We start from the raw sequence: 19,280 nt of genomic DNA on the forward strand, positions 1-19,280 counted from the left end.
TTTAGTTATGAGTATGTATTCTATTCAAGAATTGTACCTGAGTTTCCAGAAGGCAGTAAAAGAAAACTTTAATTCTGCTTAGCCTATAGTAACCCAGTTTGACTGGTGCAATGCAGCTAAAATCTGTGAAGCAGTACTGTGCCAGTGGGGTTGTTACATGGTTCTGTGGAAGTATAAGAATGTAGCTAATACTGCTCCAGCTCAAATGTGAATAGCTTTTAAGAAGCTACCTTGCTAGACATGTTCTAAAAAATTTATTTGAAAAATGTAGCATTGATATTGAAGTTAGTATTTACACCTTTTATTTGCTCTAATAGCAAAGGCTCTGAAATTATTTAAGAGTACTAGAACTCTTTTAAAGATTTCAAGTATTTTTCTGGTAAATATTGAAGGCATTTGTGAGCAAAATGTTATGTTTGAGTGGCTTTACCTTTAATAATTTTTCTAGTGTAACTTCAGGTTTGTAATTATCACAACTGAAGTGCTTTAAAATGAACCCCACTGAGAGTGCAAAGCAGCTTCCATTCTGTATTTTCATTTGGTACATTCTTGAAATTGGGTCAGGAAAAACGAAGGAATCACTAGCTACGCAGAAGGCATTTTAAATGAAGTCCGTACAGGAAGCCGCAGTAAGAAGTTCATGGAAGTTTCTTTTACTGGAAGCCATTGCACAGTGCAAGCAAGGGGAGATAATGTAACTGCCAGTTAATACAGGCTTTATAGCAAGAAAGGGAAAAAATTAGTCCTCTTGTGTATTTTTTGCTGCAAGTAAGGCTCGCAGTACTGTTTGTATTGTGGTGTGCTTGTTGTGTATAGATAAAGCTTCCAGGGTATGGTTACTTCTTTTTTAAATTTTTTTTTATTTTTTAAATTGAATATGCTGTTACAGTGTTTTTTCAGAAGTTGCTGGAAGCTGTTTTTCTGTTGCCAAAGGCCAGGAGGGCTTTCTAGCTAGCTGCTTTTTTTTTTTTTTTTTTTTTTTTTTTTCTTTTTTTCCCCCTCCCTCTAAAGGGAGCCAAAGCTGTTATATGGCAGGTGGGAAGGAGGAATGTGATTGTGGTTTTTGGTCATCTTTTTCCACATCTGCTTTCTGCCCTTCCTTTCTTTGTGTGCAAGGAGCTATTTTGCATCACTCCCACGCCATTTCCTACCCACTTTCTCCATTTGTCTGAATGGAGAATTTGATCTCAGCCATGTCTTCCCCTCTCCCTTCATACTTATAAATATGAACAGGATGATGAAAATGGTGCCCAATTCTTAACCTCCTCTAGGATCAGTTCTTATTTCCAGAATATGGAAGCTGGAACAAGGGTACTGGAATGGCAGCATTTTTACGAGCAATGTTTATGGATTCCTGTTCTCTTTCCTGCTTCTCCAGTCTCCTAATATATCAGCTTTAATGAAGCTTGAAAGCCAAGTACAATAGATGCCAGAGGGACAATAGATTCCTCTCTTGATTCCTACTGCACCTGTTGTTCTAGTTTTCTTACAGGATCGGAAGCTGTGTAAGCAGGTGTTTGTGTACATGTTGGAGTCCCCCAGCTTCACGGGCTCCTGTTGTGCTAGATTGTTATCTGAGTGGACAATCAGTGAAATGTGAGTGCAGGGAAACCAGTAGCTGGGAGAAAACTCTTTTATCCTCTTCCTGTCATGTTTCTCATGTCCAAGATGTCCTCTGCCCCTTGCTTGTGCAAAGCTAGAGCCTTAGTTTAGCCATCTTCACCTCCAGTTTAAGATGCCTGCTGGTCCTTTCCCTCTTCTTGGTAAGTGCCCTTTGGCTGGTGCCTGGATAGTGGAGGAATCCGTTAGGATGCTTGGCCAAGCTTCCTCTGGCTGAGTTTGGTCACTGGGTTGGTAGTCTGAGTCTAGATTAGTGTGATTTACCTGCCTATAACAGTCAAGTTTAAAGGAGATCTTCACTGTGAAAGAAGAATGGGCTCTGGATCATGTTTATTCCTTTACAGAACATTAAGAAAGAGTGACTGTAAACTTTTATAGTAAGGAAAAAAAATTTTCTATCTGTTTACTCTCTAAGGGTGGATTAGACAGTGATGTCATAGTAAAAAATAAACTAATAATATTAAGGTCATATGAGATAATGAAAACTGAGCAACTTAAAGATCAAAGGTTTTTATGACTAAAACTAATTTAAAAATCAAATATAAAAATCAATTTAAATCAGTGCTAAATGCATCTCTGTTGTTCCTCCGTTTGGTTGAAGTGTGTGAGCTTATAATGCGCATTTGTGGACACTGAGGTCCACCAGCAAGACTGGTCTGCCTTGATATTCTTGATATACCTGCCTTTTCAGAGTCTATATAGTATGTTTTGAAACAATAAAAAAAGGTACAATGTAATGTAAATTAGGTATACTCTGAAGTTTACCCTTTAACTTTTGCAATATATGTATATAAATATATATATTTTTATGTATATATTTATACACACAGATATATTACTAAAATTTTTAATCTCGTGTTTCCATGGAATCTGCAGTTCAGCAAGATATCTAGCCATGATTCTGGAACTATTGTCATGGAAGACATTAAATGTAAAACTTCTGGTCAGGCATATACTCCTGTACCTTGCTCACATGGAGTTGTGTTCTACAACGCTGCTTACTGTCTAATTCTTCTGTTTTATGAGCTCTGTCAATAACCACTGCTTTTGTTTGATACCAAATAGTCGCCAAAAGACAAATACATTTTAGAAAATGCATTTGCAGACGTTGAAAGATAGGAATGTCAATAATCGAGAGATTGTTATATTTGTATTTCTCTGTTCTCATCAAAAGCTTGGAGTTGACTTGCTCTCTTTTATAATCTATACTATGTTCTCGTGTACGATTGTTTAACAAAGTAATTCTGTGTTGATGCTTTTTGCTTTAGGTTGGTACATTAAGATTTTGTGGCACAACAGAATTTGCCAGTGGCCAGTGGGCTGGCGTAGAGCTGGATGAACCAGAAGGAAAGAACAATGGAAGCGTTGGAAAAGTCCAGTACTTCAAGTGTGCACCGAAACGCGGTATAACATTTAAGGGGTTTTTTTGTTTTTTTTTTTTGCTTTTAAATCTGAATTTGAAAAATAAGTGTTGGAAGATACAAAGCTTTTGGGAGAATAAATTCTGTTGCTTTTCTTTTTTGTAGTGCTTGTTTTGTTTGTTATATTGATTCTTTAAAGTGTTCCTAGTTTAGCTGCAACTATTTGCAAAATCACTGAAACAACCAACTGGTCAAAATTTCTGGTGACTTCTGGTTATTTCCTTGAAAGTGTGAGCTAATAGTCTTTCCTCATTTTCCACCTATATTGCTGAAGCTATTTGTGCTGTAGCAATAATGGCCATGTTACTTTACCTGCTTTGCCTTCCTTTAAGAGATTCATGCCTGTAGTTCTTTTCTAACTTCCAGCTTGAGGTATTTTAGTTGATATTTCATGGACAGTCATGATATATGAAGTCTTGTGTTTTGTAACAGTGAGATGGCATGTTACCAGTAGGACAAAGATTCTAATCCATAGTTTTACTGACTTCCTGAACTACTCTGTTCAAGTTGCTTGATAAGCCTTTTGGTTTCAGTGCTAATTTGAGCTACTCCGTCCTACCCTGCCAGTGCTTTGGTAGCATAGCAAGTCATGATCGTAGCTGAAAAAAACCCCTAAATTAATTCATGTAAGAGAGTTGCTGGAAAGTTTTCTTACATTACTATTCCTCCTGGTAATTTTTCAACACATGCAATTTTCTCTCTAGGTATCTTTGCACCTCTTTCTAAGATAAGCAAGGCTTCTGATCACAAAAAAAGCTCTGTACGAAGTTCTTCCATGCGGTCTTCACCTTTGGTGAAATCCAGAAAAATAGATGTGACGCACATAACTTCCAAAGTTAATTCTGGTGAGTATTTTCTTGTACGTTGAGATGGAATAGAAAGAAACTAATCTTCAACAATTAGCACCCAAACCTGTTAATTTTCATATTAAAGTACTTGTTCAGCACTTGCAATGAGAAGTTTATAAGATATTTATTAACTACATGTTCTCATTACTAGAAGTTCACTAGCCTTTAAACTGGTACTGGAAGGATGTTGTGTGTAGTTGCTTAGTGATTATAGTGATGTGATGGACTATGAGAGGTTCTAGTCTTTATATACTCTTTAAAAAAAAAGTTTACCACAATACTTATTCTCGAGCCTTTACAGTTAATTTCTGATTTGCTGTGATAGTAGTTAAATGTCTAAACTTAATGTGATTTCTTTTACTAAGATCTCCCTGGGTAATTTGAAACATCTCATTGAAATTAGTGAAAATCTAGAAACTAATCTATATACACCTTTATGTATAGAAACTGAAGAATATAATTTATTTTCTGGCAAAGTGATCAAGGAACAATTTAACTGATTGTGTTTTGTCTGCTAGTTAAGTTATCTGAGTAAAACTAGAGGAGAGAAAGGATGTCCTTATGATAAGGCCTCGGTCTACCAGCTGGAGTTGAAGGCTCACTGTGTGGCTCTGGTTTAGTCTTTTAGTAGTTTATTCAAATTGCTTAATCCTTCTGTGTAAGTTCCCTCCTTGTGAAATAAGAATGATGCATCTCATTGGACTCGCTCAAGCACCCTAAAACACTCCACTCTTTACCAGTGATATGCAAGGTATAGAAACAATGTGCCAGGCTGGTAGGAGATGCATTGTGGCAGCATTTTGGATTTCTTTAGCACTTCTCTGCATAGGTTGAGGGGAGAGTAAGCCCTAATTATATATATTTACAATTAGCACAAGATTTAAGCTATTCATAAGTGTATGTCCTGCATAAAAATCTTCTCAGAATAACTGGTTTGTTAGGAGTATTGCTCAGGAGCAGATCTAAGCTGACTTTCTCTGTTAAATATTTCTCAATAGTTGATTCAGTTTGTTGTGCACCAATTGTAACTCGTACTATAATGGAAAGGACTGCTGCCTTTGCCAGAGACTGTGTGTGCCAGACAGTTTAGTCATAAACCACCTTTTCTGTTATAAAGGTACACTTGTATCTTTGTAAATTTTAAACGTTTGATACTTGCTTTAGGTAAAAGTCAGAGTGAGTTATGCATCATCTACCTGACAGAGCTTACATCCACTAACAGTAATCTGGAAGCTGCCGTTTGTAAGATGTTCATGGGTTGAAAGGTCCATTAGGATTAATGTGCCTGGCTGATTCACTGGCTGGAGTGGGAGGATAAAGCTGCAGAGGCAGAATTTTGTTTTCCAGTGTTTACGTCAATCTCCAGATTACATTTCTTTCCTTTAAACTTCATTTCTGCAATACAGTGGTTTGTAACCATCTAAGAAAAACTAATATGCTTTTTGTAGCTATGGCACTGTTTAGAGATTTTCAAATTGTATTTGTTTTTACTGGATTTAAGCTATCCAATTGATGATAATAGGTCTTTTCAAGCTTTTAGAAAAAGAATTACTATGACGAAATTCAGAAATATGTTATCTGTCGCAAACAGTACCTTAAACAGATACCTTAATGGCTGAACCATAAAATTTTGGAAAATGCAGTACACTTGCAAGCTAGTTCAGTCCATGTAGCCGAATTAAGCCGAGAAATGTAGTTAAATAAAAAAGCTGTGATTTTTCTCATGACAGGGAGGGGAAAAATCATAGATAAGCTTGTTCTTCATTGAGTTAGAGTAGGAAACTGTCAGAAATGCAGAATGACTGTTCACAAATTATGAACCTAGGTTCATATGCATATCACAACATTGCTGCTCTAAGAGTTAGGCTCTTAAAATCATATTTGCATACTTCAGTATTTGTAGACTGAATGAAGATTTGGTCTCAAATCTTTCTCTCAAACCTTTTCTGTGTAATCTTTAATGCAGAAATGGTGAAATAACTAGTGAATAGTATACCTTAAGTACTGTAAAAGTGAATGTTGTGTATATAATGGATGTAAATGTTTGAAAGATTTAAGTAAAACTCCTTCAATATAAACATTAATACTTTCCAGACAAATTTTTTTTATTGTTTGACAACATAGTTTGGACTGTTTTAATGTGTCAAGGCGTTTAACATCTGTGCTTATCTATCAAAACAATTCTGCCATCTTGTTTTACTCATTTATCAAGGTTCTAAGGAACTGTACAGTTTTACCTGTTTTGTCCATGCATCCACTTATCTGCAGATCTGTCAGATTGCTTTTGTACATGACTTTCCTGTGAAATCATTGTGTGTTATTAGGATGTATATGTTTAATTGTATATATTCTTTTTATAGGCCTAAATATGGCAAAAAAAGACAGTGCTTCTGAAAACAATTTTATGGCTGCTAACAGGGGAAAAACCGCACCTGCAAAAGATGGTAACTATTTTTTTTTTTTTTTAACATCTGGAGAAAAATTTGGGGTAGGGCAGGGAGAACTACTATTACTGCTTTATCTCTGTAAAAGTCCTGTATCTACGCTGTAGAAAAAAGTTGCCTTGCCTGTCTGTATTCAAATTTCAAGCAGGATGTCCACATTTAGTTTACTAGGAGCAAGAGTAATTTGTGTGCATGTTTGGTTGGCATTCTATGTTGGTTTGGTAACAGCTTCTATCCAGATACGTGGACAAAAATGTAGACAAAGCCTATAAAGCTGAAAGCTAACTCTTAGTAAATAATCTTACAGAGGATCTACAGAATTACATTCTTAGGTTTCTGAGGGAAAACTTTTGCCCTTTGTCATTACTGGTTAGATTTTGATGAAGAACTGTGCATGTATTCTGTTGGAATTTTTATTCTCTCCTAGATCTGTATGTTCAAGCTTGTATAATAAAGTGTTGTCATCTAACAAGACTTCAGGTCTTGTCATTTTATCATGGAAGACTCATAATAAGAAACTTCAAATATGAAAAACAAAACTCTAGCTTCTTAAAAATTTCCTTTTACATATGAATAATTCTCTGCAATTATCTAGTTTTAGAATTGGATAGTAACAATCCTACTCAAAGGTTTTTTTTCAGTATTTTGTGTGCTGAAATTTAAACATCAAGGGATCTCACTTTCAGGAGTGTCTTTAACAAAATGTTGAAATTGGCCTTTGAGGTTTTGTCTATAAAAATCATACTACAAGTGTTGGTAAAAGAGTATTTCTTTGAAATAATTTGAAGTGTGACTTTGAATAGATTCCTTTTGAAGAAAAGCATCTTTTTACATCCTCCATCAGTGAATAGTTGTGAGGAAGAGACTTGGGGAAGAGGCTAGGGTAAGGTGTTTAAGCACTGTCCTATATGATATTTTTTCTGAGGTGAGCTAAAACACTCGTGTAGACAGAGATTTCCAACAATTTGTTCGTGAAGGGCACTTAATGGCTTGTTCTTCAGGTTCTGGTCACACAGTGAAATTAATGGGCAGTACAGAGTCTCAGTAATTGGGTACAATATGATATGTGCAATTAATAGGATGCCAAAGGCTTTGCAGGCTGCAAGTGATGTGGAGTGAAGCTTCATTTTGGGATCTAGTGGGTTAGATCATACTGCCATAAGGCTGGTGCAGAACATTTAGGAAAATACAACGTTCAACTTAGAAAGTAGCTGTCAGTGGTTCTTTGTCAAACAGGAAGGCTGTTTCAGCTTGGTGTTTTCCTGAAGTTTGTGCTGAGTCTGATAATATTTTTTTAATTTTTTTTTTTGACACCAGGGATAGAAAGTCTGTTCACGAAATATGCAGATGATACAGATGGCTTAATATTAAAAATAAACCAGGTCTCTCCAAAAAAACCTTTGACAAATTGGAAAGAAAGATGTTGGGGGGGAAAAAGATGCAGAAGAGTTCTGTAGCTACGAAGTTCTGTAGCAAGACTGAAACAGTCACCTGTATAAATATACCCTGGGAATGACATGCCTGGTAATAGCTTTGTAGAAAAGGACATGGGGATACTGAGTATTACAAGGTAAAAATGAGTCATCTCTTGCAAAAAGGGGAACCGTACTGGAATGTATAAAAAGGAGTGTCGACTGTGAGATGCACAAAGTGACCTGGATGCTTAACTTGGCACAGATAAGGCCTCAGCTAAAACACTGCATCTGGTTTTAGACACTGCATTTCAAAAAATTTGTGAATCAACTGGAGAGAATTCAGAGAAGCCACCACAATAACTGGAGATATAAAACGTGACTTAGGAGAAAAGACTGATGGAATTTGTGATTGTGTGATTAAAAAGACAGAAGATTAAAGGGATAAACCAGGAAGCTTTCATTTTGCATGTGTAACCAGAGTAGGAAATCTTGAGCTGAAACTGTGGTAACTTAAGTTTTTAACTCAGGTTTTTCCTCCCCACTTAAGGGGAGGGGTGGGGGAAAACCCCGTAACAGTGCAGATAATTATGTGGTGAAATACATTGCTTAGGAAGTCCTGAGGTCTTCCTGATGGGAGGTTTTTTAAGAACAGGTCAAACACTCACCTGGCAGGAGTGATACAACAAATAGTTGTTTTGCCTGATAGAAAGTAGTGGATTAGAAGACCTACTGAAGTCCCTTCTGTTCTTCGTTGTCCCACTTCATGATTTCCTACAAATTGAAGCATTTAATGACTGGTTTAGTTTCTTTCAGTTTCTGTATTGCTGTGTCAGCAGTTGTTTTTTTTTTTTGTTTTTTTTTGTTTTTTTTTTTTTACATTTGTGTAAAAGTCCTAGGTGGTCTGACCTCCAGTGAATCCATCGCTGGACTGACTTCTGAATATGGACTTCTAGTATCTGTTTGCAAACACACGTCTGTCTGAACCTTGGACCTGGAGTTTAATTTTGCCTGGTTAGCCACCATGTGTTTAGTGATTTGCCTTTTCTTTGTTGTAGCACAGCTGCAGCCAGTATCTTGGAGGCTTTAGATTTCTGTCCTCAGATACGTAAGCTTTTGCTTTTGACCTACTGCATTTGACTTTCTTCAGTTCTTTAGTGTTTTGCCAAATTGGAGGATTAAATTATATTGAACACACTAACCCTGTGTCGGTATCGGGGTGATTTGTAAAAATGAATTAATTAAGCCTCTCAGAATTCTGGAAAGTTTGGTAAGCAATATTATATTAGTTTTTCACATTGAGAAACTGAAGCATGGGCATGTCTTGCTGTACCCTGCCTTATTTTGGGTAGAAGGTGGGTAGGGAAGAGGAGAACTGGAGAGAGCCTTGAAAAGGAAGGAGGAAAGCTGAACATAAGTCTTATCAGACAGTTTAGACATTAGGGTTTGCAAATGGAGATAAAAGTGATTGATTTCCCATTCTTATCTTATAGTAGGGATTTTATTATTAATACAGTACGTAATGGAATATAGTAGGCTTTAATCCAGGCAATAATTCACTCACATAATATCACCTTCCTTCCTCTTCTCATCAAATCTTTAATAGGCTGGATGCTGGAAGTGTGGTGATATGCTCTCTTGTTACTAAGGCTCCCATATTTTAATAAATATGCCTGGGACTGTTTAGGAAAACATTCATAGACTGACAAAGAAGGGACTTTTGGAGACCTCTTCCAGCACTAAACTATCACCGTATTCACAAGGCAGGGTCAGATGCACCTATGTAATTCCTGACAGGTGGTTGTGTAAATGCTACTTAATAATCTCTACTTTTGGCTCCTTAGTTTGTATTCTCTCCCCTATGGAGAAGAGAGAACTACCTTCTTACAGAAGCTTTTCCTTCTGCTTAAGCTGTCCTTTTCCAACTGTGATCTCTGAAGGACGATTTCCGGTTACGTCTTTTAGGTTTTCCTGTGTTCAGCAGCTCTTCATCTTCTACTACCTCCTTGGAAGGCAAACAGAATTACTGCAAGAAGCGGAACTCAACTAGCAGCAATAAAAAAGCAGTGACTAGAGTATCTTCTGCCTCATCTAAAATCAGTGCTGGTATGGTCTGTTTTATTGAGAGTTGTTTCACAGGTGGAAGTTTACTGCTGTACTGAATACTTACATAGAACTACTTGTGCTGTTTCCGAATCTGAGCTAGTTCAAGAAAGACGCTTGGGAAAGTAGTTTAATTATAAACTTAAGTTTGGCAGCTCTTTAGAACATTTTCAAGTAGAAAAGTGTTCTTAAAGTTGGTCACTACCTTTCAGCTGCAGAGAAAAGGCTGTAGTCAACAGTTTTCATGCTGAAGCAAAGCAATTTTTTGTCTAAGTAGAATTTGCGGTGTATTGCCATGTGTTAAAAGTATGATATGTTAAAGGTAGAGCCTCTGTTTACCAATCAATAGTCTCACTATCTCAGACTTTCTTAAATTTTAAAGATATGTCACTAATTTCAGATCTTCTGTTGAACCAGGGTTGTTTAGTTCTTCTCCAACTACAAGGAAAAATCCTTTTGGTGAAGGAGAAATTCAGGTTGGAGACAGAGTACTGGTGGTAGGACAGAGGACAGGCACTGTTCGATTTTGTGGGACGACAAAATTTGCACCAGGTATTTGCAATTTTCTTTGTGTACGTTGTAGAATCAGTATGGAATAGCTTGCATGCTCTTCCATACCGGAATATGGACATAAGAGAACTTCATCTTTTTCCTCCAGAAAGTAACTCTCCCTCCAAAGTAATTCTAAATTAACTGGTTTACTTGCAAGCTCTGTCTCTCCTATGTTTCATTGAATATTTTTTACTTTAATGCAACTACCAGGAAGAAATGTTTTAAAATGTGAGTTTTACACATGCACTACCATGACTTAATTAGGAGAAATATCTTGATGTTCAAATTGTAGGTATTGTTACAAACCTTTCTGAAAATCCTCAGTGTAGTCTCCAAAGCAGAATATACTTTGAGGTCACATGCCTTTGCTTCTTACTCTTCATAGTAAACCTTTTTGACACAGCTCCCCTCTTGCAATATTGATACTCTTACTGTGTCATATACCCGTCTCATTCTTACTGTGTTGGCATCTTTGAGAGAGTGATTGTGAACATTAAGTCTTACCTAACAAACCTTTAGGTCACAGGACTGATGTAGAGTGACTAGCATCTCAAAAAGCCCCAAACCCAACCCCTATTTTCTCATCCTTCTCCGTTTCAGCTCCTCTTTCCCCTTCCCCTTTTGAAATAACACATTGCAGTGACTCCAGGTGTTTTCAAACGGAAGTTACTTGTTCTACAATTACGGAAACAAATTTCTGAATACTCATTCTTTGTAACCAAATTCTGTGTTCTTTATGTCCTTATCTATAAGCTTATTATTGCAAGAGTAATGCAAAACCAGCTGTAAGTATTGGTGTAGGTACCTAGTTCAAATGAGGTCCACCTGATAGATACCTAAGCGGCAATACTCTGTCTTGACACTTGGTGGCATCAGTATATAAAAAAAAAAATAGAATGACAGAATGCAGGGTTGTGGTGCAAGCTATGTACTTTTCTCATTCTCACCCCTTTCCCCAATTTCATTAATTTCATCTTAAGCAAGGCAGCCCTTGCTTAAGATACTTCAAATAACTAATTCTACACTTCCATGTGATCACTCTCACCTTCACATTGCTGCCTACAGAGTAAACAATGAGAAAAGGACTGGTTTTACAAATACACTATAACGAGTGTAAAATCAGAAAGCTGTTCAACAGTCTAAGTCTCCTCCCTCTCCCACCGCCCCCAAGCTGGAGGACAAAATTTTTTGGAGAAAACCATGTTTTTGTAAGAAGTGAGAACGGAAAGATCACAAATCACCATTTGCAAAGTCAGTAATGTACAAGAAATGTAACAGATGCATTTTTAATCATTTCAATTTTAATATGTATCAAAGCTCTAGGAAATTACACAAATTTTATTTATTTTGCTACCATGCAGCTCTTTAGTTAATCCTAAAAACAGGAAGGGGAGACCTTCTGATGTACTGAGCCCTTCTAATTAATAAGCTGTCATTCCTGAGTTTCTTGAGCTGATAATTCTAATTATCATTTTATCCAGTGCCTTAGTACCACATGACTTGAATTAAATTGTGAATCTTCTGGAGATGGATAGCATAAGGACTGTTAATGGAGTATGAAATTTAGCACCTTTACATAATTAGCTCACATTTATCACAGGTTATGAATGATGAAGCTTATTAACAACTTGATGCCTGTTCAGTGTTCTGTACGAGACGAATTGCTGGCCAGTTCTGATTCTTACACCCTTCTCTCGAGGGTGTTGTATCTTACAACCAGCCTTGCAATTTGTATTAATTATAACTTGCTAGGTGGAAAGAAAGAATGAATTAATATCAAAACTTTAATTTTACTGTTGATGATCTCAGATGAGGCATAAACCTCAGTGGTTTAATCAGTGGACTAAAGAGAGAAACTTGAGCCACCGCTGCTCTTCTTTCCTGTCTCTTTTTTGTCAAATAGCCACTGTTGTATTCAGTAATGTTCCGTTTGGCTTTAGTATATATGTCAGAGGTTTTACCTTTTCTATATTAATTAAAGCATCATATAAAATGCTGAGATAATTATCTTCAGATTTATTCTGATACACGTTCTTGTATAGTCACATAGTTATTTTATAATCGTTATATTTATTATTAATATCTATCTAGACAGTTTTTAACTAGAAACTGATTTCCTTGCTGTGGCTCACTGCCAATTGTATCAACTATCTAGATAAAGAAAAGCCTGTAGTGTTTTGTTCCAAATACCCTAATTTTACTGTTTTGAAACGTAGGATTCTGGTGTGGAATTGAATTGGACAAGCCTCATGGGAAGAATGATGGGTCAGTGGGAGGCATTCAGTACTTCAGTTGTCCTCCCAGATACGGTATATTTGCACCACCATCTCGTGTACAGAGGTAAGACTGAAGCTGTTTTAACGTTTGTGTTGACAAATGCTTTCTTAGTATGTTTCCAGTGGAAAACAAAGTTTTGCAGCAGATATGGAAGAAATAAATGTTTTCTTCTGCTAATGGAAGTTTATAACCACCATTAAAAACTTGGTGGGTTTTAGATCAGCTTTTTGAAAGCATAGTGTCAATTGGAAATGCAGCTCCCTCTGTTTTCTCTTGCAGCCACTTCAAGTATTTTCATTCCAGGGCCTCCATTCCTGATACAGTCTGTGTTCATTAAACCTTACCTTGACCCAATCCTGATGTGCTGAGCAAAATTTGATTATAAAAGGAAGTTGCCCTTGCATGTAACTGGCAATACTATTCTCATTCCAGCTAACTGCACATAGGAACAAAAGTATCCACCACTTTGTAGTCTCTGTTAGATTTTAGGAAGAACATCTGAGGAATACTGTGCTCTTTCCACCTGTATTTGTATCTAGTTACTCTGCCAGACATGTTCTTGCTTTTTTTCCCTGAATGTCCTAGCTCAGCCAAACTGTTTAAGAACTTGTCTCAAAACTATACATGCTCTGTTGGTGAGTAAAAGGCAAGTAACTTGAATAAAGTAGCTTACTCCAAGCACCTCTTACGTACCAGCCTGATTACAACTGAAATGTTAGTGTCTCGTGGGAGTGGATGGTGAAGGGAAATAATCAGAACTTTAATCAACATTTGACAAGAAGGACTCCAGCAATAGGTTTGTTCAGAGTTGAGTTGAAATGGCTTCTTTGTGTTATTGCTTTTCAGACTAACGGGTTCTCTGGATTCTCTCACAGAGACTTCATCGAGTAAAATAAATCACACTTTTCCAGGTAGGAGTGTAAGGCGCTGTGATTTGGCTTAGGTAGCCTACTGTAGGCTACCATTCTGCAACCAGAACATACAGCACAAAACCCATTTCTCTGAAAGCACAATAGATTTTCAAGGAACCCAAATGCCAGCCAGTAGTCTGGCTGGTCCCTTTCTAAGAAGGCAGCCTGCCGAAAGAACTGTGGAGTACCATGTTGTTAGTAACTCTATCCCAGCAGAAATAATTACATCAGAGTTAAGGTTGTTGACACTTTTCCTTTGTTACTGTATTGCATTCTAATCAGAGTGAACCATAAATTGAACCTGGTCCTTAAGCTAAATTGAGATTGATAAAGGGAGCTGTGTAGGGAAGGGTCCATAAGGAATTACTGAAACTTATGTGAGATACTTGAAGTAGTTTCTGGTTTTGGTTTTGTTTTTTTTCTTACCTAAGCTTTTTGTTAAGAGGCTGCTTCAAATTACCCTTGTTCACTTTGTTTAATTTCATTTCTGGCCTTTCTGAAAATTTGAACATATTATGGACGCTTACTTTCATGGCAAGTTTTGTCCCTTTAATTTACAAGTTGGCCGGGAGAATCTGTAGCTAATGTGGTGGAAGCAGTATAAAAGAAAATGCAAAGAATATGAGCTCAATAAAGGGTTTTGTTTTTTCCTTTTAATAAGTAATTCCCACACAGCTTATTACCTTTCCACTTAGGTTTTAGACGCAGTCTAAGCACCACTTCTGCATCTTCACAAAAGGAGATAAACAGAAGAAACTCTTTTGTTAGGTGAGTGCTTTGAGTTTAAAACATTTGGGTGAGCTGGCTGTTAGATTTACAGCTTCATGTTCAAAAGAAAAATCTTTATGCGTGTATAGTATCTAGACCTTTACATGTTCATTTTTCTTCTTCCAAAATGGACCAGTAGCAGACTATTTTATTGTGGGCATTCAGGAGTACAGTCCTTGGATTCAGGTTGGCATTGAAATTTTTTTCCAGTCATTCATCACTGCATATTCTCCAAATTCTTGTGTTTTCACACAGCTGGGTGAAGTTCAGAGGGCCTTATTAAAGGAATTCACTTTGTCCTGGTGATCCTGACTGACCCTTGCACATTAAAAGTTATTTTGACTGAACTCTTTCAAGCCCCAAATAAAATGTTTTGTACTGCTTAACTTCTTATCAATATTATCACCTATTGTAGATATCATCTACAATATATTATTAATTTACCAGTACTGTCACCTAAATGTTGTAGATCATAACATCAGGTGAAAGGAAATTGATTTTCCAAGTATTTCAGACTGCCACATCTACCAGCCGGCTGATGTTATTACATGTTTTGCTAGTGACATGAGATCAAAACCAATCTGTTTAAAAAGGGATTTGAGGGGTTTGTTTTGTTTGTTTATTTGGTGGTGTGTGTGTTCCCCCCCCCCCATGCACTTCACTGAATTACAGATTTGCCCTGGATGTTTTTCAGAATTATTTTTTTTCCCCCTAATTAGATCTAAGAGCTCTGTGTTACGGCGCAGCTGGAGTAATACCACTACAGCTAACACAGAGGGACCAGTGAAACTACATGAAGGCTCTCAGGTTCTTCTGACCAGCTCCAATGAAATGGGGACAATCAGGTACATTGGTCCTACAGACTTTGCACCAGGGATATGGCTTGGACTTGAACTCAGAAGTCCCAAGGGAAAGAATGATGGCTCTGTGGGGGAAAAGCGCTATTTTACCTGTAAACTGAACCATGGAGTCTTAGTTCGACCTAGCCGAGTAACCTATCGTGGGATTAACGGGGCAAAGCTTGTAGATGATATTTGTTGAGCCAAAATGTGCTCATAGAGTAGGAAATAATTATTTAAGGCATGCAAGACCCCATCTAGAATTCAAATTTATTTTTAAATTATTAGATCTGCATTTGTATTTTACATATATATATAAGTATATATGTATGTGTGTGTATATATATTTTTATATATATAAAATATATAGATTTTTAAAGTTCAGTCACATTAAGAAGTAAAACTGCTATTCTGTTTCTCTTCTGAAACAGCCCTTGCCTGGGAAGGTTATTGCAAAAGCATCTTGGGTTTGAGATGCTGTATTATTTTAATAATGCTGCAGTTAGTTAGAGAATGCAAGTATCTTCAACGTTCTCTAAAGCTGCTTTGTGATTCATGCAGTATTTAAACGATTTTCCTCTGTAGTAATGAGCTGATAATGCTTTGCACATTGCCTGCTTTTGACAGAGGAGGTGGTTAATGAGTGACATTAGTCTGGTTACCAGGCACTTTGTCAATTCCAATACCAGCTGCTAGCAATAAGAAAGTTGTTTGCTTTTTTTTTTTTTAAAAAAAAAAAGACCCTTTTTTTCAAGCACTTGTGAAATATTTTTACATTATATCATTCAGATCCTTCCTCTTCTTGCTGCTCCTATTCTCCCCTCCAGAACACAAAAGGGCTGATAAATATAAGTATTTGCAGCTATCCTAGTGAACAGCAGCAGTTAAAAAGCCTTTAAAAAAGCACAAATATGCTGCATATATCAGTCTTCGTAGTAAAAAGCACTTTTTTTTTGTTGTATGTATTTGAAGAAAGAGCTATGTACAAGAAGCACTCTTTAAAATAATGCACTTTGCACTCTCCTGGAGAGCTTTCCATCATTTTTAAAGACTTTTTTTTTTTGGTTTGGTTTGGTGTGCTGCACGCTATGAGTATCACAGTTTTTAAATGCAAATAAACCCAGAGTGAAACTATACATAATAGCCTCATCATAAATATTGTCTGTGTAAATGCAGCAGGGTAATTCCTGCCCGTGGTATGGATTATATGCAGGGTTTTAAAGCAAGCTATTACCATTATTTGATTTGTTTGTGATACAGGTTTCTTTTCCTTTGGAACAGTTTGTAAGAATCTTATGATAAATTAAGGAGAGTTTTAGGTACAGAATTGTTAACGCACCTTGATGTGACAATATTTACATATTGGTCTTTTAAAACAGTTATTATTTTGTCCCTGTTTTAAACATATAATGTATTTTAATTGCTCAGCATATGTAAACATTATCTTAGGATGGTTTTGTGTTCCAGAACAGTAATTTTATTCTTAAATGGTCTGCTTGCTCTTACTTACTTGAAGAAGTGACACTTTACATCATAATATCCTGGTTTTAGATGGAATTCTGCTGCTGCTTTTAAAAATTCTTTTAAATATTGCTGTAGCTATTCTTTTTTTCCTGAGCTGTATTTAAAATAATGCATACTCTATTCTAACTTATGGGAATTTTTAATTGAATATAAAAGTTGTAAATTTTGAATGTAAAAAAAAAAAAAAAGAATTTAATGCTTTATATTTGAAGATGCAGATATTAGTGATGTTCTGAACTTTACTGTGTCCAATATCTGTTTCTTGCTGGTCTCAGTAAAATGAAACCCTGGTGAACAGTATGGCAACAAGAATTTTCATTAGGTCGTTACGGAACTTACATCCTCTCACAAATTAGGCAAACAGGATACAGCATGGAACAGCAACTGCAGTATATAAACCAGAAGTTTTTATGTCTTCTAGCTGTTTGTTACACACTGCCAGTTGTCAAACAAAGCATTTGTATGTTTCACTGGTTTGTCCCAGCCTGGTGCTTCTGGGTGGGCAGTTTAGTTTCTGTGATGAAACACTCATTATCAGAAATGCTGTTTTTTCCTGCCCGAGAGGCTGGAATGGCTGTAACTGCTTTTCCTGATGCATAGCTGGAGTTCTGTAGAAGGTACATAAGGGAATAAGTCTGTGGTAGGGCAGCAAGCTCAGGCAGTTTGTTGTAGTCACGCCATTTCTGTGTGGCCTGTCTTGCACAGATAGATGAAGTAATACATGGGATGTAACCTCTTTCCAAGAGTTTTCTGGTTCACTGGTAATGCTTTTGCTCTAAGGGTGTCAGGCTGCACCTTCCACAGCTCTGTAGCTACACCCACTTCAGCTGGAAGTGGGGTCTCAGGGCCCTGGGCTAGCAAAGACTGCAGGACTTCACTGAATCCTGTCAGATGGACAGAGAAGAGGGCAGAGATACCATCTGAGCATTGGTGTAGCCTGCTTTCCCTTCAATTTCAGCTTCAGCTAGCTGCATGTTTCTCCTGAAAGCTCTGGCTATGAGCAGCTGGAGCACTGTAAGTTAGGGAAGTCAGGACTGTTACCAGTATGGTGGACCTGTTTTGGTAGCAGTGAGAATCTTCTGTGAGGAAGAAAGCAGCACTGTAAATTTATGTGGCCTGAAGCAAAAAGAAATCAGTCCGTCCATTCCAGAAAGGATTACTTATGGCTGTCTTCAAGTTGATGATGTGGAGGGATTTGTGCTTCCCTAAATCCAAGGTAAGTTGCCATAATCCTTTTCTCTAGCTCTTGCAGGAGGACATTTTGGTGTCATGAAAAAAAAAAAAAAGTTCTGAAAATAACTGTCAGTGAAGTTTGAAATTAGGTGCTGCGCTTAGGTCTGTACAATTACAACCCCAGACTCGTTAGAAAAAAAAAAGACAAGTGATCCTCAAAGTCTCTATAAACTGTATAAATAAAATATTATCTGTTTTATAAAGAAACAGATGGTCCCCAGCAATTCTGTGCGGACTTTGAGGCTTGTCCTTGTTCCATAGCATATCTCTGGGGTCCAGTTTCAGAAAATGTACATCTTCAAGTAATTAAATCTTTCCAGCTTTGTTGGATGCTGTCTGGAAAGGAGAGGTCACAGGTGTGACAGGAGGACAACTTCAATGACATATTCCAGGATGGGGAATTCATTTCTAGTGAGTTCTGTCCAGATGGATTCAGTGATTGTTTTCCAGATGTTGACAGTAATGGTATTCTGGGCAGGGAGCCTGTGTTTTTGAAGTGTTGGTATCCAGCAAGATCTGAGGCACGAGGATTCAAAATTGGCACTGCAGATTTGTAAAACATAACCTAGCTTATCTGACAAGTTAGTGCTGTTACCTATGAGAGTGGTGCATAGGTGGCAAGTCTGGCATTTAGGTCATGGCTTATACAGAGTTAAAGTATTGCAGAAGCCTTGTCAAACACCAGGTGGAAACTGAAACCACATCCATGAAAGCCACATAGCAGAGTACCCACCCACATCCTTTTTCCTGCCTCCCTGCAGATAGACAACTTCTGGGAAAAAAAAATGGAAACTGGAGCAAAGAAAGATTGCCAGGAAGTGCCAGATCCAAACTTGGATGTGGTGGCTGTCTGGTGACTAGCTGTACTCCTAGAAGAGCACAGGAGAGCTCCTTTCTCAGTCAAGATAAAGAAGAACTAAAGTGTGGGAGAAATGAAAGCAGAGGAGAGGTGTCTGCCAGATACCTTAGTCTTTTTAACTAAACCACAGCACTATCCTGCAGGAGAAAGAGCATGTGGATAAGCAAGTGAAGAAGAAAATAAGGTTTAGAGATGTCAGTCTTAATTTCAAGGACCATTTATTGAGAAAGCAGCCACCTACAGCACAGGAGTGGTACTAGGAGGGGAAAAAAAGTGAGTGTTTCTGGGAAGGAGTTACCTCTTGCTATGTTTGTCTCAGGACACAATAGTGGCTGTCCACTGTATTAAAATATAGCTTATAATTAGACCTAATCAAAGTCCATGTCCAGATGCAAAGAAAAAATGCTGTCTTAGTATATAAACATTTAGGAATGAAAACGTAAATGTTCTCTTCAACTTTGTTCTCTTT

At 37.2% G+C, this 19,280-nt stretch overlaps 1 protein-coding gene across 1 annotated transcript in view; it reads left to right on the forward strand.

Moving 5' to 3' along the window:
* Positions 1-17,019, forward strand: part of CLIP4 (CAP-Gly domain containing linker protein family member 4) — a 28,443-nt gene extending 11,424 nt beyond the window's left edge. Inside the window, exons 7-15 of the mRNA XM_086745131.1 lie at positions 2,889-3,024; positions 3,746-3,886; positions 6,250-6,333; positions 9,711-9,851; positions 10,266-10,400; positions 12,617-12,740; positions 13,524-13,588; positions 14,284-14,356; positions 15,076-17,019. Coding sequence (XP_086601257.1) covers positions 2,889-3,024; positions 3,746-3,886; positions 6,250-6,333; positions 9,711-9,851; positions 10,266-10,400; positions 12,617-12,740; positions 13,524-13,588; positions 14,284-14,356; positions 15,076-15,397 — 1,221 coding nt within the window. The 3' untranslated portion in view covers positions 15,398-17,019. The remainder of the gene's footprint in view (positions 1-2,888; positions 3,025-3,745; positions 3,887-6,249; positions 6,334-9,710; positions 9,852-10,265; positions 10,401-12,616; positions 12,741-13,523; positions 13,589-14,283; positions 14,357-15,075) is intronic.
* The last annotated feature ends 2,261 nt before the right edge of the window (positions 17,020-19,280 follow it).

The sequence above is a fragment of the Chlamydotis macqueenii genome, chromosome 3 (assembly GCF_036417535.1).
Source record: "Chlamydotis macqueenii isolate bChlMac1 chromosome 3, bChlMac1.mat, whole genome shotgun sequence".
In the NCBI taxonomy this organism is placed as follows: domain Eukaryota; kingdom Metazoa; phylum Chordata; class Aves; order Otidiformes; family Otididae; genus Chlamydotis; species Chlamydotis macqueenii.